At 35.8% G+C, this 26,735-nt stretch overlaps 1 protein-coding gene across 1 annotated transcript in view; it reads left to right on the top strand.

Moving 5' to 3' along the window:
- ALKBH8 (alkB homolog 8, tRNA methyltransferase) overlaps window positions 1-26,735 on the top strand; it is a 1,100,659-nt gene that overhangs the window by 986,211 nt on the left and 87,713 nt on the right. Inside the window, exons 8-9 of the mRNA XM_044072605.1 lie at window positions 5,042-5,193; window positions 19,933-20,189. Of these exons, the coding sequence (XP_043928540.1) occupies window positions 5,042-5,193; window positions 19,933-20,189 (409 nt within the window). The remainder of the gene's footprint in view (window positions 1-5,041; window positions 5,194-19,932; window positions 20,190-26,735) is intronic.

The raw sequence follows: 26,735 nt of genomic DNA, 5'->3' as shown, positions 1-26,735 counted from the left end.
TCATTGGTAGAAGGTCAACTAGTGCAAGTGTAGCTTGGTACTGGAGCAACGGTCTGAAATCCTTGTGACTGCATGCAAACAGAAGTTTCAGCACAACTGAATTATTTTAAGGATTTACACCAGATAATCTGTGTTTGTGAAGAGGGACACAGATTTCAAGGTGGAATTAGACACTACAGCTTTGTAAGTAGCGAAGGGAAATTATCCTACCTTAAATTTATGATTGTGGTTTTTCAGAACCATTCGTTAAACTAGTCTGAAGTTCAGATTCTGACAAATAGACAAATTGCTGTGAGGGTGTTGAAGATGCTTACTGTTTTCAAATGATAATTTATAAGCACAGAACAAATCCTTGTGAAATTGAATGTTAAGACTAAAAGTCAGCTGTAATTCCTGAAGGCCAGATGTGTACTATATGCTGTAATAAAACCCAAATTAGAAGCAGCCTTGGATCTCCTTGTCAAGGCAAGAGTCATCAACACACGGCAAATGGACCATTGTAATGATCCTTAACAGAAATGATTTACTCAACATCTTTTGGGATTTAAATATATTAATTCTGTATTATGTGCAGAGCAGTATCCTTTGCCATGCATAGACTTGATTGTAATGTCAGCGGGAGGGCAGAAATTCAGTAAGATTTCTGTGTGACAAGCCTACTTATTGGTGCAGGTTGACATAGCGTCACAAGAATTATTGTAATGCAAACGAGACTTTACCTGTACACTCCATTGCAGGTTGCACTGCCTCAGCTCCAGATGTCTTCCAAAGAGTTATGGACCAACTTTTAGATCGTTTACCAAGAGTACAGTATTATCTGGATCATATTTGGGTCATAGGCAAATGACAAAGCCAGCATAACGAATTTAGATGCAGCTTTTCAGAACCTAGGAAAAACTTTAGCTTACATGTTTATAAACATAAATGTGAGCTTTTGAAAACATCTCTGGAATGTTTGGGACATGTGATTGATGCTGTTGGCCTTAGCAATGCCTCATCTAGAGTATAAAGTCACCATGGAGGTTATAATTCTTCATAGCATAAACCAGCTTTGTTTTTTTCTTTGGTCTGCTTAACTATTGTAGAAGATGTATTAACCAAGTGGTGATATTCCTGAAATTGCTAGACAAATACTAACTGATAAAAAAATCCCTGACATTGATTTTTGGACCATATATTGAAACTCTTTAGCTGCAAGCAGGATGTAGATCTGATCCTTACGTTTGTCTTCTCATACACACTAACTGTATTTCTATACCAATTCCTTCTACCATCAACTTTGTTCCTGGATTTACTTTCTGTCTACTGTTGTCATGTGTATATATGTATGTATTGTAAATAGTTTGCTCTCCCTTTATTCCCCTCCCCAACATTTATGCTTGTTCTACTACTCTGCCATAACAATGACTCACACTCTATGTAACCTTTGTAACCAACCAAGTCAATATATGACTCATATGTCAATATATGACTCATATGTCAATATGTCAATACACAACTCATATGTTTATGTAAATACTATACCTCTTAATGTCTCTGATTCACAATCTACCAGTATTCTTATCACTTAGGCTGACTGTTGCATCTACATGTATCTGTATCTTTGAACCGAATTTAATTTTATCTTTTGTTTTATCTTTGATATTATTATGTAATGTGCAGCTTTTCTCCCCGGGCCTCCACTGAAAATGGGCTCCTGAGCCCAGTGGACCTCCCCGGTCATCAAACTGAAATAAATAAATAAATAAATATGAATTAAATAAATTATTGAATGTCAGCTTTGCATGGGAATGCAGATGGCATTGCAGGATTGTCACTACCAGTTACTGTTCCAAAAGAAATCTTCTAGTCTGCACAAAAGAAAGAAAAAAAAAACATCAGCTGTCATTGTAGGTCAGGTGAGAGGTGCTGCTTGTCCATATTCATAATGTTAAGTCACTGGGCCAGATTCAATAAAGCCTACACTAAAAAACAAAGCATAGGCACCGGACATCCAAATGTTCCAGCACAGAGCCTTTATTGACGTACAAAAGACACAGAATGAGCAGTAATCACATAAATGCTATATCAACAGTATACCACGTTTTTGTCTTAAAAACTTCTTCAGTTGAGCGCACTGACACAGAACCAAGCTTAAATAACTTAATTAACCCAAAGCAACCAATGTGGTTGAGTGTACAATCAATTTAAATTAATTTAAATTAAAGCCAACACTAAGTGTACACTGTTTTGAGTGAACAGACAACACAGACATAACTCACACCTTCTTCCTCCTAATTTTAGTTTTCCTACTGATATACTTGCAACTATAAATGTTGACAGGGATTCATAAAGATTACCACAAAGTGTAGACTACATGTACACTTAGTGTAATCTTCCTGTGTGACTAGAAAGCACAAAAAATGTGATAAGAATTTTATTGAATACATATCGTGTACACTTAGTGGAGGCTTTATTGAATCTAGCCCACTGACTTGGAATTGCAAGGTTGATCACTGCAGAATTTACAAGACTCCACAAAACTTTATCATGCAAGAAGATGGGAGTTGCCAGTGTATTATAGTTATTTTTGAGTAGAATGAAAGCCATTATTCCACTACCCCTAAAATTGCAATTTTTAAATCAGCTGCATTCTAAACACTGAGGAAAGGTCTTAGAGCTTGCCCGAAGTTACTTCTTGTGACCAGGCTTGTATAACGGAACTGTGGGGATGGCAAGGGCTTTTTTGACATGCATGAGGGCAAGAAAACTTCCAAAGCTGGTACCACAGTTTCAAGGAGACTGACCTGAACATCAGTCACAGTGTGTTCATGTGGGCTTTGTGGGACCCCTTGAGGAGAATGTTTTAGCTGTAATGTTCATATGAAGTGGCTAGAAATTGCAATCTTGCCTACCACAGTGGACTATGAGAAATGTTTAGTAGTTTTGGTTTACCTGAAGATCTAGCAGGTAATACTGAACCATGTTTTATTTCCAAGCAATTTGAGAGATTTCTGAAAATGGATTGTGTACAACATAGTACTTGAGCTCTATGCTGTCTGGCAGCAAATGGCTCAGACAGTGAGGCAACCTTTAAAAACTATTCATTGGCAAAGTCACATCCAAAAGTGCACAAATTTTTGTATGTCTTGCAGAAATGCATATCATGTTACTGTCCAGATATCACATACCTTTCGTAAGGCAAAACGCAGTTATATACTTGTTTTGGCCTGTTGAAGCCAGCAGTGGCACTATGAGTGTGAAACATCAACAGGAAGCTCAAAATTAACAAAGAATAACCAAAGTAAAACACAGGACTTCCAGTGCTATGTGGGTACCTGCAACAGCATTAGTATAGACTTCTCCTGTTTCTGGCATCATTTGGAGTAAACATGTTAATCAGTTACCGTTGTCACTATGATGAGTAACACGTGATAGCTATACTCTAACAGTGGCCAAGGACAGTATCCAAAGCGAAGTGGCTCTTCCCTCAGGCTCACCTTTGCTTTCCAGTCCTGTGTTACATGATGTGTATGTCTCCAATTGTTTCACCCATGGATTTTGAAACTGTTACAAGTTCAAAACTTATGACTCCTTTTTGGCACAGTTCAGCAGTGAAAGAGATCTTAAGGATATTTCAGGGCCCCCTATTGTAATTTCCAGACTTGTGTCTGCAAGTCACAGAAGTCCAAAAAAGTACAAAAATGCAGAACAGTGAATGTCAAAAATTGCTGTTGTCCTTTCATGTTTTTTTCCAGGAGAGAAAGCCCTTCTATACACCCTCAATGTAAAGAGCAAGTCTCTAACACCCCTCTGTACACCATCTCTGAGATCACCATATCTCAGGGAATATAGAATAATAGTCTGAGAAAAAGTGATCTTTGACTTGGTATGTACAAGTCCGCATTTTCACTTATTCAGTCTCACTGTTTTGAGTCTTGAAGTTGTGAATCTCAGAATATCAAATGTTAACTATATTTTAGTCCACATTAAGAAAAAAAAGACATCAGACTTCCTCAACACTGGAAGAGAAACCTATTTTGGGGCAAAATAATTCCTATAGTTTGCCCGTAAGACTATCTTCTCCTGGCATATCATCTTGAAGGGAGAGAAAATTGCTACATATTTCATATTTGATATCCTTTGTGGTTTGCTGCAGTAGTGTATGCTTGAAGAAAGGGATTCCTCAGTTTAATATCACATGTGTATGTGTGTATATAATGGAGAATGCAGTAGAGAAACACATTTATAAATGAACTCCTATCAACTATTTGATGATTATTGCCACAGCAACAAAGCCGAACCTGCTAAATACCTTCTGTCCTTGTAAATAATTATAAATCAGCTAAAAAAAACTGCAATACCCTTGTGTTTCCAATATAAAAAACGCTGTCACAATGTTTGAGAGAACTACAGAAAATATTTCTCATCCTGTCACAATGTTTGAGAGAACTACAGAAAATATTTCTCATCTTTCCTTTGTGTGTGTGGGTGTGGGTGTGTAATATAAAAACTAAAATTATGACCGCTTAAGATCTCCAGAAATAAAAGGATATTAAAGGACAGTGACCTCTCAGACTCCACCTTCCTATGTATTTTCTCTCTCTCTTTCTCTATATGTATGTATAAACACGCAAATATATATATTCATATATTCACATTTTATTGTAAATCAGAGAAGAAAGTAGACTCTAAAATACTGAGATTTTTTACCACAGTGAGAAACAGTTGCACCACAAATCTTGGCAGCACTTTATCAGTGCGTTGCAAGATTATATTAAAAATGCCACGCAAAGGAGTTGTTGGCAGGTGCTGTCATAAAACAGCACGTTGAAATGTGTGGAAAGATCTGAACAAAATCAGAGAATAAGAAAAAATGCCATGTAAGCCATTAGCTTTGGTGCAGTGGGATGTCAAAGAGAGCAAGTTATGAATACATATGAGAACTGCTGACCTTGGAAATGTGCCTGTATTGTTAATGCATCAGTTTGTGTTTGATATGCTTGTTGAATGTGAATAGAGTGAAGATTTCTTTGAAACACTGTGTGCATTATATTGACAGGATTACACCAAGAAAACTTGATGTGGTTCAAGCAACTGAGAACCAAATGTCTAGAGCAGTAATTAATGATATTAGAGATCTAACTCTAAATAAGAGAGAAACGAGGACTTCTTTTACCTTCAGGAAAGTGAGAAGAACTGCTTGCAACTGTGGTAAGTGTCAGGATTTACCTTTAAGATTGTGTAAGAAAAGAGGTTAATTGCATTTTTCATTTATTTTCTTAATCAGGTTATTTTCTTTAATGTTCACATTTGTTAATACTCTGTTGCTGCATTCCCTTGATATTTTTACTAGCCACTGGACATCCACTCCTTTCATATGCACCATTCAGTTATGGAAATTCTTCCATTTTCTCTCTTCTACTTTAGCTGAATTTCTAAGAGAGGACTTTCTCTTGCTTCCAGGAAGAAGACAGGTCTACTGTTTTTCAAAAGACTGTGGCCTAGACCTTTTAACATTATAATTATCACTGAGGCCATCATGGAAGTTTGCCTTTGTAAAATTTTCCCAACTGTAGGGCTTTGCTATTCACCACAATACTTGGATCTGCAGTAGTATCCTGTAGGCAAGTCACTTAGCAGCTTTATGGCTACTGGCATTTTTAGACATATTTCCACATAATCACTTGTAGGAGCTTCATTCAAAAACTGAGCATAAGAGGTTGAGCAAGACTACCATTGTCTTTCATAGATATCAGCAGGCAAACACTAGGTATGCTAATGTGTACATGTATCAGCTGAAGGAGGGAAGATGGAATGCATGTAAATTGCTGATAGTTTCCCCTATTGGCACTGCAGCCTGAGTTATTTAATTGTGTTCTTGCATACAGTCCTAGTCACAGTCCAGAATTTCACACAACTCTGCTCAGCATTCACTGGTGTGTGCTGCATTGACCAGCTAATTACTTCCTAGCAATTTTGTACTTAGGTTTGACAACACCTTATTGTTTCATATGGTGGAAGTATGGGTAACGAATGTCTTACAGTCAAGGAAGTTAGTTGATAAGGGATGAGGGGGCTGGGCTCAGAATAAGCAAAGCACACCTTATCCCAAAGGTTAATGGTCTTCTCTTCCCATAGTTCAAGATGAAAAAAAGTATTCCACTGTGAACTATAACTGCAGCATCAATTTGCTACAGTTACTATACTATCATGCTCTGAAAATGTGTTATTGACATTCATTAATGATATCTTAGATGCCTGCTGATAATGCAGTTGTGCCCCATCACAACTGCCAATCGCACCTTTTAACGGTTTGCACCTAGGGCAAAACTTCCCTTGTCCCACTCTAGTTACAGCTTTGCATTAGCTAGGAGACATAAGGCTGATTTAATGTAGATTGTCCTTGGGCTGGTACAGCATCATAGGAAGACACCCAGCTAATTGATGGGGACAGTTTGGCCAGTTAAAGGCACTAATAAGCAATACACACTCAGAGTTGCTGTGATCTGTTAGAATTTTAAGGAATGTTTTGCATATGCAATATCATTTCTTATATTTGCTGGAGTTCTTGTATACCATTAGAAATTCTAGTTATTCTTCACTGCACAAGTTCACATGAAGTTTAGTCCAGAGTTTTAACCTTTTGAATAGGAAACAGTTAAATATACTGCACACACTATCACTTACTCACTTTTGAATGAACGATGACATTCTTTAAATCTTGAGTTAAACAAAATGATTTTGTATAACTTTTTTTTATCATTGCATGGTGTTATTTGGACTAAACTAAAACCTCTCCACTGTGAGCTTTGTGTACTTTGGCTCTACTTTCCTTTACAGCAGAGTTAAGAACATATCATGGTCATTTGAAATGTACATTCTATAAATGCAATTTTAAATTCCAAACATGCACAAAATATATGCGTGTGTGTGTGTGTGTGTGTGTGTGTGTGTGTGTGTGTGTGTGTGTGTGTGTGTGTGTGTGTATATATATATATATATATGTGTGTGTGTGTGTGTGTGTGTGTATATGTATGTATATATATATATATATATATATATATATATATATATATATATATATATATATATATATATATATATATATATATATATATAAAGGAAAACTAATCTGTGTTTTTGCAGAGAGAAGATCCCCCTCCCCCACACCCCCTGCAAATTATATATACCAACTCCAAGATCCCAGTTAAATGGGGAAAAGGGTAAATTCCTCTGATCCCCACTGTACTCTGATCTACTTAGAACTGCTTCAAAGGGGAATTTACACTTTTGCCCACTGTAGTGCTGTCTTGGAATTGGTATATATAATTTGCAGGGTGGTGGGGGGGCACAGCCTCCCACACCCCCTGCAAAAACGTAGATTTTTATATATGTTTTCATTTTTCAGAAACACAATGAAATGGTCTCCACCATATGAATTTCCAAAAATTCAATAAAGTCATAAAAACCCATATATATATATATATATATGTGTGTGTGTGTGTGTGTGTGTGTGTGTGTAGCTATAGATAAAGAGATATGTTAACTGCAAGATTGAGCTGCTAGCTCCACATTACTACTTTTGCTGAACAGATATTAGAAAGTGTTATCTGCAGCAGCACTTTGTCAATACACAGCTGAAATCTGTGATTATGAACAGGTTTTCCCATATAAATCAATTAATTTGTAAATATGGTTCTTTCTTTTCTTTTCAGTATCCTAACCTAGATGTGAATATACATTTTTTCAGTTTTTGTACTAGTGAGTCAAGTCCTCTCTTTATATTTATTTACCACTCGGTAGACTGGATTGCTTTTCTGTAATTTAGCTGTGCAACATTTTTTTTCTGATGGATATAAATGTACCATATAGAAACTAGTAAGTCATATGTAGATGATTTTAAATGTTTAGAATTTGAATGATGACTTTATTTTAAGACTACACAGAGGATTGGTTAAATTCTTTAGGACTAGGAAGCCCTAGTAAGCAAGCAGGCAACAGATATCTGTCAAACAAGAAAGCAGAGGTGGTGTTAAATAGGACCTGGGTGGTGAAAGACGCCAAAATAAGGTATAGAGGAAACATTTCCAGAATTAAGTGTAGTAGCAGACACTGTGATAAGAGAAGAAAGAATAAGTGATTGTTATGCTAGTATAAAATAGATCATAGATTTCTTGTTTTTACTTTGGTGTAAGAAAATGCTGTTTTAAAGGAGAGTAATAATGTACTAATAGTATGTTTTGTTTAACATCAAAATGTTATATATTTTGATGATAGCAATATTTTTTTATCTTTCTCACTTGGGCATCCATTATTGATTGATCTGTAATAGTCCCAATAATTCCTTTTATAATATGTTTTTGTACTTTTAACCATTTTGTCTGTTTTAGATAAAAATACCTTTCCTTGTTATGCTGTGATATGCTAAATTAATTAAATATTCTATAAATGTATTTGTTTCTTATTGTTGGTTGTATTAACTCAGTCCTGTGTTCTGTGGATTGTCAACAGATGTGTGTATCTCACCACATTTCTTTATTCATATCAAATGTATTTATAATATAATCTACAGTATGTATTATCTCCTTTATTACTATCTGGGACCAAAATATCAAGTTGTTCTCTTTTAATTTTATCATTTTATTAAAGTAAATGTATTAATACTAATTTGAGTGTAGGCTGTAGTGAATAACAAAAGCAGCCATACTTTATACGTTGTATTTTTATATATACAATTTTAAATATGCTTAATATTTCAGTAATATAATATGATCTAATTGGTATGTTTCTACTTTCTGAGAAATAATCTCTAACAAATAAAAATTATTCCTTAATATTTTATTATGGTTTTCTATTATTAGTTGATTAGATTTTAGCCTATTTTTTTCTCGACTCACTTTCCACTTAGCAGTATAGTTACAATTTAATCATAAGGTTATGGTTTTAATGGCTGACTATAAGGAATGTATTTCTAAATCTGGCAAACCCATACCTTCTGATGACCAGTCTCTTATATGATGATCTAATGCCAGTCTAGGTTTATTAAGAAACAGAGGAATTTCAGAATCAAAGAATTATACTGTTTTATAAAATCTTTATAAGGGAAGAAATATAGATTTTATTATGTATGTTTTGGAAAAGTAATCATTTTAATTCAAATCAGTGTTTCTTCCATTGTGAAAAAAAGCATATTCCATTTATTAGTGAGATTGTTTTGCCTCCAAATTATTAATATAATTAAGTGTTATATCTCTGACATTATCTATCAAATTTATTCCTAAATATATAATTGTTTTTGTCTTCTACAATATATTTGGAGAATTTATATGTGTTGCAATTTATAAGTAAAATTTTGGTTTTATTTTCATTAAAATCAAGGCCTGACTTTTGAAAAATTTGTTGAATTAAAGCTGGGAGAGAAGTAGTATTGACGTCCATTGTCAGTAAGATGTCATCTGCAAAAACTTGTATTTTAGTATTTAAGTTATAACTTATTGTAATACCTTTAATATTTATGTTTGATCTTATGTAGTTTACAAATGGTTCTATTACTTAAGCAAATAATGGTGATAAAGGATATCCCTGTTTTGTAACCTTAATAATTGTTATAGACTTAGAAGTATATGAACCTGTTTTTTTGTAAGCAAATAATTTCTCATTAAGGAGTGTAATAAGTTGTGAAAAAATATTTGAAAAATTATATTCCTCAAAACTGATGATAAATACTCACAGTTAACTGAGTCAAAAGTACTATTAATATCCAAGCTTACCAAGGTTATTTTTTCTTTGGAATTATGAGCATAGTCTGTTATTGTTAATATTCCTGTATGTTGTGATATGAATTTCTATTCATTATAAAACCACTTTGGTCTTCATGTATTACCATTGGAAGAAATTGTTTCATTCTATTTGAAAATATTGCCATGAATATTTTATAATCTATATTTAGTAATGAAATTGGTCTATAAAGTGAGCATTTGCTTGATCTTTATCTGCTTTTAGAACAGGAGAAATTAAAACATGTTTCCAAGAAGGTGGAGTACTTGATAGTAGTCCTTTAACTACTGAATATACTTTTAACAAAATAATTTGGGCATAATGCCATCATTTCCAGGGGCATTATTGGGTTTTAATTTAATTTGAGTTTTAAATTCAGACATTAAGATAGATTTATCAGTTAGTTTCATTTGCTCTTTCGACAATTTGTTCTTCATATGCTTCTTTAAAATGTTTTTATTTCGTCTTGTGTATCCATTGTTGGGTTGTATTGATTAATTTTACTAAAGTGATACCTAAAAGTTCCTGAAATGTCTTCTTACTTCTTCTTCTTCTTTCAGCTTTTTCGTGGTTAGGGGACGCCACAGCGGATCACCTGTCCACTCATGATTGGCAGTGGAGTTTTATAATGTCGAGTTGCCAGCCTTCCACAGAAGGCACACACACGCACACACTCACACCTAGGGCCAATTTAGAGTGTCCAATCCACCTACAGCATGTCTTTGGGATGTGGGAGGAAACCGGAGCACCCGGAGGAAACCCATGCAACCACAGGGAGGACATGCAGACTCTGCACAGAAGGCACCTCAGCCGAGAATCGAACCAGAGAACCTCTTGCTGTGAGGTGGCAACGCTAACCGCTGCACTACCATGGCCGCCCCTGAAATGTCTTCTTACTCTGTAACCTTATTTTTACTGTTTGGAATGTAGATCTTTTTAATATGTTTAGATTTAAAAATCATTTTTGATCTAGCTGCTGTTTTGTGCATATATTTAGGATTTGAAGAATAGGAATTCATTTTAATCTTTTCTAAATTTATCATGGTTTTATGTTGTAAAACTTCTATATATTTGTTATTCAAACTACTAAATTCTTCAGTTAAATTTGTATTTACTTTTTGAATATCTAATTTTAACTTGTCGATTTTTTTTCTAATTCTATTAATTCCTTGTCCCATTGCTTTTTCTTGTTTATATCCATCCTTCCTCGACCCCTTTGTCCAGTTTTGCACGTGTGGTCAGGGTGTCACATATACCAGAATATAATTTTGCCATATAAATATGCCTTCAAAGAATCCCATTTAAATGTCTCTGAGGTACCTTCTATGCAATTTATACCTATAAAGTCTGAACTTCTATGTTATAAAAAATCCTTAAATTATTTTAAATTAGTTATATGTGCTGATATTCTTTTAATAGCAATGTTGTTATTAGTATTTGGCATAACTTCAAATGTAATCACATTATGACCTGGTAGTGGGCAAGAAACTACTTTAACTTTGCCTAGTCTTGTAGTTACGTCATTAGAAACATATACCCTGTCTAGTGGATTGTGCACCATGTCTACATGAGAAGTGTGTAAAAAATAATGAATTTGCCCACAAAAACTCATTTATGCCTTTGATATTAAATAAATCTATTTAACTGAAGCTGTTTTTCCGAGTTTATTAACAGCATTAGAATCTTTATCATATAATGTGCAGTTAAAATCTTCTGCAAATATGATACTTAGTTTTCAAATCTGAATGATCTCTTCCAGTTGATGTTTAACAACTTTTAATACAGTTCCCAGAATCCAGTAAACATTAAAGTATCTATTTTCTCTTTTAATCCTAGTGTCACTAAACGTAACATTCCTTTCTCATCATTATAAGTATTCAACATTTCAGGTATAGGATTCTTCCATAATATAGCTGCACCTCTTCTTTTCTGTTTATAATGAGAACTACTAAGTACAGTGCAATCAATATCCTCTTGTGTACGATGTGTTTCTTGTAAGAATATAATTTGAGCATTAAATATCTTTAAGTATTAAGTATTTATTTAAGCTACCCTCTTACATCCATTGTCTAACATTAATGAAAATACAGTTCAAATATGTCATAGTTTACAAAAGGTATCACAAACTCTTTATATGCTGTTACTAATGAACCATTCCTATTAAACTTGAATTGCTTATGTATAAATCTAATGCTTATAATTTTAATATTGTCAGATGAGCTATTTTAACAACAGTAATAATAGACACCATTAAGAAAGTAAGTATACTATGAAATAGTAGAAATAAACTTAATTTAATCTCTTCTTCCCTCATAGGAATAGTAATCGCAATCCTATCCAAATACATCCAGTAATCTCCAAGATCAAATCAAGCTTCTCTCTGCTACTGTTTGAATGCTTAAATTAAAAAAGAAGATAAAAAAATATATTCTTATAAAATTCATACATGTTTTAGATCCATTGATTATACTAATCGCTATATAATAAGTAACATCACAAAGTATATTCAGTCAAATCAGTTCTAATCAAAATCCTATTATCATCTAACATAACACTTAACTGCTTACATAGTTAAAGATGCACATCTATATATTCAATTTATTTAGAATTTAACATATTCATCATTTTTAAGCATTACAGTAATATTTCACATGTTATCATGTAGGTATATCATTTAATGCATGTTAAATGTGATTACTATTTTATTTTATTTAAGAACTTAAAGAAATCTAAGATGGTTAGCCATTAGTTTAAATAAGTCCGAAAACAATGTAACTAATCTTCAATTACCCAAATTAATTAATATTGTTATGTTGTTAAATTTAATCATTTAACTTAATCATATAATTAATCTATACTATATTTCTATTAAGAATGAAGAATTAATTTATTACTTAACTATAACTATTTAATTAAATATCTAATATAACTGACAACAGTTAGAGGACCAGACCAAACAGCATCCACTTCTATAAATTCAGACTCTAGCTACATCTGTCCCAGTGCTGCTTTCAACTTTTATATTTAAGTCATATCATCTTCCCGGTGACTATATCACTATCATAAATATAAACCTTCAACCTGCTTTCTCAGCCTCCTAAAAATGCTTTGACATATTTGGTTGGAGCAATAAGAAGAACTTTGTACTGCTTAATGACGGTGCTGAATTTTCTACTTCACTATTATGTTAATTTACATGAATTAATATAGATAGCCTGTTCTTTTATGTAACTTATCAAAAAGTCATTTCTACTGTGAAGGTTTTCCTATTCATAAACAGACCTAAAAGGTGCCATGTGTCATGTATGTTTCCTAGTTCATTTATTAAGCATTGACTTCTGTTTGTCTTTAAAAGGTTAAGGATACCCTAGTCTTCATTACTGGACACTCAGTTTGCAAGTGATGAGAAACTGTATTATTACTTACACGTTCATTCTGTTGGTTTGAATGAAGTATTCAGTACTCAAGACCTCAATGTACCTCTTTCTCATGTCATTGATATCTTACAGTGTACTCAGGATAAAGTTTTTCCTGAAAGTATACGCCAAACCAGGGGTGACAGTACTCCCTGCCTGTTCAAGGAGTTAAACTCCAAAATGAAAGTCAGGGACAGACCATGACGCCTTTGAAAGAGTACAGATAACCATGCAGAGAGTTCACTGTCTCTTAGTAAGTATCCCTGTATGTCAGAGATAAAAAAATGCAAAAGCATATCACAGCAACAAACATGTCTTTGTCTTTGTTTTAGTCATCATTTAATGATGTACTTAAATTAAAAGACTCCTTGGTGAATCCATTGAATCCAAAGCAGCTTGTTTCCTAATGCCATTACTTTTATTACCAGGCAGATGACATTTACTGCAAAATGAAGCTGCATAGGTACTTGGGGATGACTTCTCTGACTCCCAGCTTAGACCAGCCCCATAGAACTATTTTATCTGAAAAATTAGAGCCAATTAACAAAACTGTTATAACAATACCACTGTTTTTCTTTAAAACAGGTTTAGCAAATCACTGGAAAATGGACTTCATCTGAAGGCAGGATACACCTGCTTATCACTAAAATGGCTTCTTTATAACGAAGCCTTTAGCCCATAGTTTTATTATTTCCCTAATTACTAGCTTGATTTATGGGAAAAAAAACCAGTAATAATTATTCTGCTTGCAACTGGCAATCCCACGACTACAGGAAGGGCTTTGGTAATCTGATTATTGACTTCCTACTTCAGTGTATGGGAAACAGCCATTTTATACATAATTTACCTGAAAATTTTAAAAGGGCTTTCAAGATGGTTGATTGCACATTTCTCCCAAGCAGATTTACTAAAGTTGGATTTGGTGAAGGACCCTAGTGCTTGTCTATTCAGCAGACTTGCTAAGCTTGAGTTCATTGAAATACTTTTATGGATCCGTAACTATAGAACAGGACATTCATTCTTTGAGTTGTGTTTTTTTTTCCTATGTAAATCAACTAATCATATTTGGAATACTCCTTTTTTGGGTACCATTCTATTTGCTGTTTTACTTCTCATAGTGGAAGTGCACATATTTGGGCTAATATGAAGATGACTTGATTCTCTAAGACTAATAACTTTGCTGTTTATATATGGATGGTTCTTGAGGCTGATTTTAAAGAGGCACAGCAGTGGTTTGAAAACAAGAGAATACTGCCTAACTAACTGCAGATTAAACTTATGCGTTGTTATCTGACACTTATCAAAGACTCGCAAATACCTCAGCACTGATCATTAAAGGGCCTCTCAACAACATTGTTAAGCAAGTCCCAGTAGGTAGATATCCTGTAATGAAGCATCTGTAGTTAGACTCCTTTCACATGTCTAACTGGCCTGCAGACTAGGCTACTTACTGCTGAAGCTAGTAGTACTTCTGATTAAAATTTTCATGTTCCTCAAAGCTGGAATATACACTTTCTTTAACTGTTCTTTTTTCTTTTCAATATATGGTTACTCCAAACAACATGATATAAGGTTGGTCAACATTGCTTTCTTTTTTTTTGAACCAAGAAATTGCCACTACCCTTTAGTACTGAAGGTCTAAATAACAGAACATTATCTTACTTTTATTTTTCCTGCTCTTTTAAAGGATTACTCTCCCCCCTGCAATTAAGTAAAGATGTAGCCCACTGCACTGTTCACTTATCACAATGAGATGATTCACTTGTATTGCAAAGGCCAGACTTTGGGCTTGTTAGAGAGTTCTTTTGTAAACTTGCTACAATTGCTTCTGGTATGCTGGAATACTGATCACCTTACTGTTTTTAAAAAACTTGCAAGAACACAGGACAGTCTATCTTGTACATACTTCAGTGATATTGGTTAGTTTTGACCACTTCATGCTTTAGCTTTGTTTTGTTTCCCCTAAATAAGTACTTGTTTTGAATAACAAGGTTTAAAAGTAATGATGAAATTTTGTATACCTCCTTTATATTATGAATCTCTTGGTTTATTCAGTCCTTTACATGTATATATTGTAATTAGTGTTGAATCCCATTGCCGAATTTTGTTCCATGTTCTAAAGGTATTCATATGTATTTTATTTTTGTCCCTGCCTCTGACCTTGGCTATAACTGAAAAAGGTCTTTGGGCAGTTGTCAGTCATTCATCCATATAACTAAATAAATTCAAGATCTACAGGTGCAAGACAAGTTCTAGGTGTCTAGTTTGAATGAAGACTCCTAGTCAGGTAAGAAGCATCAATCGTGTCCTTTAAGAAGATATGACCAAGTTCATGTAGTGCATTATACATGCGAAGTGAACCATTATAGGTGATCCTGTAGTGGACTGGAAGGGAAAAGATCTGAAGATGAGGTAGTAGAGGGCATAACATGAAATTACCATCATAACTCTGGCCACCATATTACGCATTAGCAGATGTCAGCAATGATCACCTGCTGATAGCCAGCAGTAGATAGAGTTTCAGTAGTCTATTCTAGAGTAGTGTTCATCCTAAATTCATTCCTGTTATTGATAAAAGAGAGGATCCAGAGACATCTAACACTTGGTATTTTAGCACCGTTTCATCAAGAAAAACTTTAGGACTGCACATCATAGACTCCAAACTTTGACCTGCATTTTCCAGGCCAAGGTTTGGATGCATTCATGAAGTAAATGATTTGTGGTTAGAATTCATCAGTTTAAGGAGTTTTGTCTCTTCTGGCTTCATTCTTAGCACATTTGACCCAATTCAGCTGAAGATGTCTGTTAGCAAGTCAACAGAAACAAATCTCTTACTCCACCACAGCATCTGTAGAGGCAGGATGATTGCCTGGAGTCAGCATATTGACGATAAAAACCACAGTGCCAAAATGAGGAACTCCTCACATGAATGGAAAAGATCCTGAAAACCATTCTCTAGGACTTAGCACTAGACTGTAGACCAGTGAAAGGACTACACCACTGAGACTCCATGCTCAAAGTATTCAGTCGACTGAGAGGATCAGTAAGGACTGGGGCAGAATAAGGTTATGATCCCATTCTTTGAAAATGTCATTCATAATCATCAAAATACCTCACAAAGAGAATCCATGGCCTCCAACACCTGTCATATGTGGACAGGCTCAAATAACTATCACTTTACTTGGTATCGTACAGATTGCTCAGAGGTGATCTGTATCTCGCCTACAAGGCAATATAAGACCCTGCCCTACTAGAGATGCTCCATATCCATAAGTCTAACTCCTCAAGCATTACCCACTTGTAAGGCCTAACTCTAATATGAGACATCAACAAAACCTGCTGGAGAGACAGGTGTGTCTCCCAGAGGTTGCCCCATCTCTGAAATAGACTTCCCATACATGTCAAACAGAATACCTCACTGACCCTCTTCAAACGCCACCCTGATGAGTGGATAGGAAACCAAAAGTTTGTCACAGGGGTTCCACCTTTGTCCCTCATTGACTAGGGTGACAGAGGTTTCTTTTTTGGGGATAAACTCATGGCTAGGCTTGTAAGGGCCCCAGGGCCATTAGCCTAGTAACTTCCTATGATCCTATAAAAGTGGTTTCATTTATGTGGAAATATTTGGAACCAGATTGAAATGGGTTCAAGAACCAATCGGCTTATAACCATTTCTCAAATATAGTCATTACCTTTTCAATGCTATATCCTTAATGGGCAAGTTACAGATAGTGCAAAGGTTTTGCAGGTTAATAGGGGTCTTTCTTAAAAAAATGAAGTCACTACACCCTTTTTAAAAGCTTGACAGAATGTACCCTAAAAGAGGCAGTGACTATCTAAAGAATCAGTTTTAGACATGTTTTAAAAGCTTTAAAGGACAGATCAATGCATTGTTAGAGGGACGTATTAAGGACCAACTTAATGAAATCCTGATAATTCAACTGAGAGAAGGTCTTGTCACATATTTTTGCTGTAATTCCTGATCTGTTTCAGAATTTTCACTTGAGCATCACTAATTTCAATTTTTTTTTGGTCCCCTCTGACCTTACCTTTACTGACCCAGTCCCAGTGGCCCACGTCCACACCAGGTCTACCAGCTATGTGGCCCACGTCCACACCAGGTCTACCAGCTATTGTGTTACTCCCCTGGATTTAGTGTAGTATTGCTAGGGCTAGTCATGGATTATAAGGGTGTCATGGGGGTTCAGCTCATCAGTGTTTTCATCCTGTTTTTTGTTGTATACCCTAGTCACTCCCTTTCCCTACCCCATGCTCGTTGATTGAATCTGTGGGCAGCTCTTCTCTTTGGACCACACCTCCCCTTAGGGAGCATATCACTGTGCACCCTACCACCCAGGACAAGCATGCTCATTTCTTTCCTACATCTCCATTAGTCATCTGAGATGCTTATCGGACATGGGTCAGCTGGGTTGTAGTCTGGACTTTCTCCCTCTGCATCGCTCGAGTCGCCACTAATTTCATATTTGATCAAGAACAATTTATTAGTGAGCCACTACCATAGCTCATTGCATTACAACATTCTTACAACTTTCTCACAGAAGGTCAGGCTGGGTTGCACAGCTTGTCATCTGTGTGAATTGATTTAAGCAGGCAGAAACTTTGCCTTTATTGTGAAACTGGTTGCTGATAGAACTTGTAATATTTTATCATTTTAATCCGGTCCTTAAAAGATGATCACTTCAGTGGTATACTTTTCTCCAGGTCATGCTTTTTAGTTCTCCTAAATCATTATCAGGCCATTTTTGCTGAGTCTGTAGCAGTAAGGGTTGCCTACAAAGAAGAGAGAGAGTATGCAAGACTCCTGACTGAGAACATCATCAGTGTAACAGTATTTATGAGTACCAAATAAAGCCACCTCAGGCTGAAATTTGGTTGAGAATATTCAGACTAAGAAGCAGGCAATATTTCTGACCTTGTGAATGCAAGATCGAAAGCATGTCTTTTAAATATCTGTAGCAGCGGTAACAACCCGGTCAAAATCAACTTTTTCAATGAATTAGAAGAATTCTCTGGTTGTGTACTACATGTGACAGCAATCTCCTGTATTCTCCATATGTCTGGACTATGGGGTAGGGTTGCAAGATGGAAGCCTTTTCTTACACAGAAAAACATCCAGGCCCAGCTAAAATTTGCAAAACAATACATCAAGACTTCCAAAAGCATGTGGGAAAATGTGTTATGGTCTGATGAGACCAAGGTTGAACTTTTTGGCCACAATTCCCAAAGGTATGTTTGGAGCAAAAACAACACTTCACATCACCAAAAGAACACCATCCCCACAGTAAGCATGGAGGTGGCAGTCTCATGCTTTGGGTTGTTTTTCTTCAGCTGGAACTGGGTCGTTAGTCAAGGTGCAGGGAATAATGAACAGTTCCAAATACCAGTCACTTTTGGCCCAAAACCTTCAGCTGTTTGCTAGAAAGCTGAAGATGAAGAGCAATTTCACCTTTCAACACAGCAATGTTCCCAAGCAAACATCCAAATCAACAAAAGAATGACTTCATCAGAAGAAAATTAAAGTTTTGGAATGGCCCAGCCAGGGCCCAGACCTAAATCCAAATGAAAATTTGTGGGGTGACCTGAAGAGGGCTGTGCACAAGAGATGCACCCGCAATCTGACAGATTTGGAGCACTTTTGCAAGGAAGAGTGGGCAAATGTTGCCAAGTCTAGATGTGCCATGCTGATAGACTCCTACCCAAGAAGACTGAATGCTGTAATTAAATCAAAAGGTGCTTCAACAAAATATTAGTCTAAGGATGTGCACACTTATGCAAACAGCTTATTGTACATTAATTATTTTTTATATTTTCCCCTAACAGAGTTGTTTGCTTTTCAATTGAATTGTACAGGTTATAGGTCACATTAAACTTGGGAAAAGTTTTGAAATGATTTATTGTGGTCTCGTTTTTGTATATCACAAAAACCTGGCATTTTAACAGGGGTGTGTACACTTTTTATATCCACTGTATATACAAGAAAGAGCCAGTCAAGTTAGAGTCTTCATTGTGTAATACTTTAAATGTCTTGTAGTGGAGACTAATGGGGGAGATATGTAGATGAACTTAAAGACATACCATTGTTTCAGCTACATTATTTGTTGCTTTTTCTTTTTTTACATTTTCAGGCCAGTAAATCCAAGACCAACTAGCTGTAGACATGCCATGTTACACACTGTCTCTGAGCTTGGCAGTACATAATAAGTAGATTGTTTGGCCATACTGATGTCCATAAACATTGTCCCTGCAAAAAAGAATCCCAAATAACCTCATACCTAAATTGCATATATCTATATCCCAAATAACATATATATATATATATATATATATATATATATATATATGTGTGTGTGTGTGTGTGTGTGTGTGTGTGTGTGTGTGTGTGTGTGTGTGTGTGTGTGTGTGTGTGTGTATATATATATATATATATATATATATATATATATATATATGTGTGTGTGTGTGTATATATATATATATATATATATATATATATATATATATATGTGTGTGTGCATATATATATATATATATATATATATAAAAACAACAGGATGAGATGAGAAGGAAAGAAAAGTGGAAATTCTGCAATTATAGGTTCTCATCTGTCTTTGTTAACTCTCTGGCTTTAAAAGTCATAGAAATGTGTATTCTGATTTGTGGACTATAAAATAGTCATGGTTAAGATATGTGTTTTATTTCTGACATGCACACTAAATATTAATTTTGCTTTGTACAGGATATCCAGCAGTTTGTGACAACCACATTAAGAAAGACGTGCCTTTGGTCCCTCATTGTGAGAGTGAAGCATTTATGCTGGAACAAGAGTATGTGCACAAAGTGTATGAAGAAATAGCTGGACACTTCAGTAGCACCAGGCATACTCCATGGCCAAAAATAGCAACATTTCTTAAATCTTTGCCTCAAGGAGCTATTGTAGCAGATATTGGCTGTGGGAATGGCAAATACTTGGCTGTAAATCCAACACTCTATATGGTAAAGCATTTTCATTCTATTTCTGTTTTATCTGTCATTTTGAGAGGTTTTTCCTCTCATCTGCAGTATTTATGCACATTGTCACAATTTGCATGAACTGCAGCCAAAGGTGCTAAACAGGTGCCGTGGCTTTGTATGTTACATATTAAGGATACCATGTTAACTAGTTTAAGCAAAATTTGATATTTCTGTAAACTTCTTTAAAAACATATTATGCAGGTGTGCTTTATATGTGCATTGTGTGAATGTATTTCTTTTTTTAAGTATTAGTTTGTATCAGCTGTTACTTTACAGTCTTTTCGAACACAGTTCCGCATTGATTCTAAATTTTAAAACACTGTTCTGCAGATGCACATTTTGGCATCCACTGAAGCATAGCTATTATAAACATTGAAAGAAACTGTTGAAAATCCGCAGAAACTTATAAAAATAACAAGCACAAAGGAACCAAGTCCAGAATCCACTCCAAAGTAGTTTTATTAAAGCGCTTTTCATTTCCCAAATAGAAACTTCATCAGAATACATTTTCAAACCCAGCCTACTCAGTTTATAGTAAACCCCTAATAATTAGCATAAATCCATTAACTTGAATAGATTCCACCCCCTTAAAGGTGTATTTACAACTACTTTAAAACTTAGCCTTGTGCACACAGTGTCAAGGTTATTACATTGGACAAACCATTAACACCTTCAGGAGCCGGGTATATCAGCATTGTTATGACATTAAAAAGAAGGAAAATAAAAATGCTTTGGCAGCACATATTATTGAAAATGATGGAGATGATTTTAGATTTTGTTATAACTGATCAGGTTATTGTAGGGGACAGAGGTGGTCCTTTGACTGATTATTTAGAACAGAAGGAGCTTAAATGGCAACTGCGGACTAATGCCAGCAACTATCCAGGTTTAAATTGTGCAGTTTTCATTAGCTCCATTTTAAGATTAAAAGCTGACTTTTATCTGTAATGTTCATATGTAAAATTTGGTTATGCATTTTTTACATTTTTTATATAATTATATACTTTTTCATGATATTGATGCATTTATACATGTTTATAAGCATATTATTGCACAAGTTTTAAAGTAGTTGTAAATACACCTTTAAGGGGGTGGAATCTTTTCAAGTTAATGGCTTTATGCTAATTATTAGGGGTTTACTATAAACTGAGTAGGCTGGGTTTGAAAATGTATTCTGATGAAGTTTCTATTTGGGAAACAAAAAGCACTTTAATAAAACATTGAAAGAAGGTTGCCTTATTAAATGTCTTTAGTAGTTAGAAGATTAATAAAGCAAACTAAATAAGATGTTTAATTGCTTAACCAGTAGAAAGAGGAAGAAGAACATTTTACTGAATATTATTAAACAAGAAATTTTATGTCCACTGCATTATTTAAGCCTTGAAGCTGCATAAGATATGCTTATCTTCTATTTTAACAGCGGTTGTCATTTAAATGTGCATTCATGTATTTATACAAAAAACTTTCAGATGCTCTTCATTAGATCACTGTTGCAATAGTCATTTCAGGTTTCTTCCTCACATGCCACACATCCACCTTTAGCAGGAAATGATCAGATGTGCTTATGATGCTGCGGATGCTGTCTTCAGAGCTGCTGCTGCTGCTGAAAATGTCATATGCATGAATGCCTGGATAAGGCTTCAAAATTTTCGAGAAGACATATAGACTCTGTTCTGAGATGCCTTCCTGGAACAGGACCTTTTTTGATAACTCGTCTGCCATACTTAAAAAGCTGGACAAGAGGGACAGATTAATGCTGGAGTCAATCAACTTTTCTAATTAGCATCTTTTTACACTGATGTACTGAGCCATACACAGCCACACTATGGAAAATTCCAGTCCTAATGTTCATAACTCAGTCCTACTTTGCCGTAAATATCATTTATTTCACTACTAATCCTTAATATCTTGTACTGTTAGTTAACTATTGCTGTAATTGCTACTAGGTTTACTATAGTTTAGCTCATAGTAAGTTGGTATCTATTTGCTGCTGTTTTCCTGTGCCGTTATATGTTATACGTATTAATAGATGTAATTAGTGCTAGATGTGTTATAGTTTAGATCATAATCAGTAACTGTTTGCTGCTATATTGCTGTACTGCTATATGTGTTGTATGCATTATTAGATGTTATATAGAGGAGCTTTTCTCCCTGGGACTCCATTGAAAACAGGATTCCTACCCAGTTGGACTTTCCTGGTAAACAAATGTAAAATAAATTGCCAGCCATTCCAAAATTCCAAAGAAACTACCCTTCCAACCCAGAGCCCTTTTTGAAAGCCCTTTAAATCAGGCTGGCGGAAGTCTTACAAGCAACACTAACAAAAATAGCAGGGAGACACTAAAAGGAAGGGATGGGGCTCAGGGATCCTCTTTACAAAAGAAAAATCTATAATTATGTTTCCCTTCCATCTCCCCTTCCTCTTCCCATCCCAGCCTTCCCCTCAGAATTGTAAGCAATCTTTCCCTTTGGCTTCTAGTTTGGAAATCAGTAGTATCAAATTCTTAGGTGCAAATATTATTGGGCTTGGGTACAGGATCCAGTGAACATTCCTTCCCATTCCCTCTGGAATAATTCAGTCTCTAAGAGACCAAAATGCACCTCTTGCCTCATATCATTTCAGAACTCTCAATGGGAATTGTAGAGCCAGACCCACCTTCCCAGTGAGGAAAGGCTTTTATTCCAGACTTTTTCTGTTTCCAGAAAGGAAGACACTAGGAGGCCCATTTTAGTTCTTTCCAAACTGAACACTTTTTTTTCACATCCCAAAATTCAGAATATTGACTCTGCAATCCCTCTTTCCCATTTTTGTCAAACAATACTTTCCTGGTAACCCAAGATCTGAAAGATGCCTATATTCACATAAGAAAATATTTTGAGGTCTTTGCTTTGGGATTGCAATTTGAGATTTATTCTTTGAGCTTCTTTCTCCCTTCCACCCCCAAGAGTCTTTCCCAAATACTTTACTCTCGTCATTTTTCATTGAAGACATCATGGCGTACACATATATACCTTACTTGGACAGTCACCTGATCTCAGCATCTACCTGACAAGACACACTGGTTTCTCTACAGTTCACCAAGAATCTTGTCAATAGGTTGGGCTTCAAACCAAATTTAAAAAGGCATCCTTGTTTCCTTCTCACAGGATAGTTTTCCTAGAGTATGTTCTAGATACCTCACTGATGACACCTCTTCCTCCAGAAAAAAAGTTTTATTTTTTTTTCACTATCCTCACTTTCTCAGTCTTTGTAAAAAAAAAAAAAATCACCTGTAACATAATTTCTGTCAATTTTTGGATTCATAACCTCCACTGTCTTCATGATTCCCTTTGCCAGACTACACATGAGAAAAATTCAGTGGCTCCTCAAATCTCTCTGGGCCCAGCATCTTCATCCTCTATTCTTTCTAATTCCCGTACTCAGTTTTTGAAGACAAAGCTCCATTGGTGGACCCCCTTCCCTCTCCCCATCCCCTGTCAGTAAGGGAACACAGACTCATCAGATTTTGCTTGGGGAACAGTTTCTCATGAATTTGGTGGCCACATTTCAGATACAGACATAAGTGCATATATCTGAAGGTAATGATGGCCCTTCTAAATGCCCTGGAAACTATAAACAGCTTTGGACTCCAATATCTCTGTTAGTGATAACAGCGACAACACGGTAATGCAATATTTAAACTAATTGGGAGGAGACAAAATCATATACCCCTTTCTCAAGCTACCATTGAGTCTGTGGGATATATTAATTCAACACAACTTAATCCTTCAGGAAGCATCTGCTTTATCAGAGCAAAATACAGTAGCAGACTATTTGAAGTAATCCAGGAATGGCCCTCATGAGTAGATGATAGACCCAGAGGTCTTCCTGTACATATCTACCAGTGTAGATCTGTTTGCCTCCTATCTAAACAGACAACTAAAACATTTTTTTCCAGGACACCCTGCAAAAAGGCCTAGAAACAGATGCATTCTCAGTCTCCTGAATGGTGATGGTCTTTTAGGCTTTTCCTTCATTTTCATTAATATCCAAACTCCTTCAAAAGATCAGGAGGGAATTACCAAATATGTCATGTGGTGACTCCATTATGGCCCAGACAATATCAATTCTCCCCTCTCATGCAACTGGCCAGGGCATTTATCAAAAATCTCTTCAGAGTGTGGATTTTCTCCCACAGAATAATGGAGTTTTGGTTCATCTCAGCATTCAAAACCTTAGTCTAACCGTGCTGAAGATAGGCTTTTAATCCCTTTTAAGCACTTTTTCTCTGAGGACAAACAACTGGTGTTGAAGGAGGCAAAAAAAAGATGACAATATGCTACCAGAAATTCTTACTGAGCCAAAATGGAAGGGTGTGCTAGTTGGTACCAGAATAGAGAACAGGATCCATGTCAAGAGGGGCACTAGTGGTCTTTCGGTTTTTCCCGGTTAGGGGTCACCACAGTGGAACTCCAGTCTGCTCATGATTAGCAGTGGATTTTTACGGTGCCGAGTTGCCAGCCCGATGCCCAACCTTCAACAAAGGCACGCCCATTCACACTCGCACCTACCTGTATCTCTTTAGTATTACTCGACCATGGGGAGGACATGCAGACTCCACACAGAAGGTGCTCCAGCCGAGAATCGCATAGGAGAACCTCTTGCTGTGAGGCGACAACACTAACTGCTGTACCACCGTGGCCTACAAGAGTGGCACTAGTGGTATCTGTGTGAATTACTCAAGTCAGCCTTTGCATGTACTACATAATCACTCTGCCACTGGTTCTTTTTTTGTTTGTCTCAAGTTAAACCATTTTTAAAGGAAAAGTGTGGTGCCTTCTTGGGGCCTGAATTTTGTTTTAGAGAAATTAAACCTATCTCCTTTTGAATCTGTAGCCAGTACTTCTCTGTAATGCATTACTTGGCTTGCTCGTTGCTTTGACGTCAGCTGCACAGGTATAAGAATTACAGACTTTTTGATTTTTCACAGGGATATGGCGACATTCAGAACTAACTCTTCCTTTATGCTTAAAGTTGCATCTTTATTTACCCTCAAATAGACTGCTGAAATCCCTATGGTATATCCTGATACTAAAAGTAAGGGAAAGTGGATTCTTCATACTGTAGATGTCCGTAGACAGCAAAGATATTGTTTTGTGCAAAATTAAGGATTTTAGAAACTCTAATCAACTCTTTGCATCCTGTGAGGGTAAAAAGAAAGGACAGACAGTTTCTAAGCAATCCATTTTTGTCTGAAAAGGGTCAGTAGACCAACCCACCTATGTGGTCACCAAGTAGGACATACATACTTAAGCACACACACACATATATATATATATATATATATATATATATATATACATATGCATATCATCATCATCATCATCTTTCGGCTTTTCCCGTTAGGGGTCGCCACAGTGGATCATCTCTTTCCATTTCTTCCTATCCTCTGCATCTTGCTCTGTCACACCAACCGCCTGCATGTCCTCTCTCACCACGTCCATAAACCTTATCTTAGGCCTTCCTCTTTTCCTCTTACCTGGCAGCTCCATCCTTAGCATCTTTTTCCCAATATACCCATCATCCTTCCTCAGCACATGTCCAAACCAACGCAATCTCGACTCTCTTGCTTTATCTCCAAACTGTCCGACATGAGCTGAGACTCTAATATACTGATTCCTAATCCTATCCAATATATATATAATATGAATCTAGGACTTTTGATCAAAAGACCAAAATCCCGGACGTTTGATCAAAAGACCAATCTCCCGAATCCATTACCACCGAAAACACTTTAACGAAAGTGCTTTTGTTAAAGTATGTTAAAAAAAAAAAAACGCAAATTCTACTTGAATGCAGGGGGCAAGCCCCCCTGCACCCCTCCCCACACCCCCCTACCTTAATATTTTCACTCCAAGGTCGCACTAGTGAGGAAAAGGGAATTTTCCCTTACTGCACCATAGTACGACCGGTACAACAAGCATACTTACGCGAAAGTGTTGCTTCGGTGAGCAGCACTTTTGCACAAGTATGCTTGACAAATCAGAATTCGGTGAAAGATGCAGTCGAGCATCTGTACAGATCCCATATATATATATATATATATATATATATATATACATATATATACATATATATATATATATATATATATATATATATATATATATATATATATATATATAAAGGACTGCCACTTGCTATTCAGTTTTGTTACTCTAACCATTACAAAAATCCCACTCAGAATGTCAGGGCTCATTACACTAGAGCAGTAGCCACTTCTGAGGCCTTCTGGATTTATTCTAAAAGCAACTACTTGGTCCTCTGTTCACACACTAAAAGTTGGATTCTGTTTACAGAGCCAGAGATGAATTTTCTGGAGCTGTTCTACAGGAGAATCTAGATTCTGGTCCTTCTCCATCCACCCAGTATTCCTGAGCTTTGGCAATTGTCCCATGTTGTATTAGCTACTGCAACAGTGACCTAATAAAGAATATAGTACTGTTGTGTACTTTATTTACCATAACATTAGATTGATCACTGTTGCA

Source organism: Protopterus annectens, chromosome 5.part0 (assembly GCF_019279795.1).
Source record: "Protopterus annectens isolate FY-2018-M chromosome 5.part0, PAN1.0, whole genome shotgun sequence".
NCBI classification, from domain to species: Eukaryota; Metazoa; Chordata; order Ceratodontiformes; family Protopteridae; genus Protopterus; species Protopterus annectens.
This window is presented reverse-complemented; position numbering and strand designations above follow the sequence as displayed.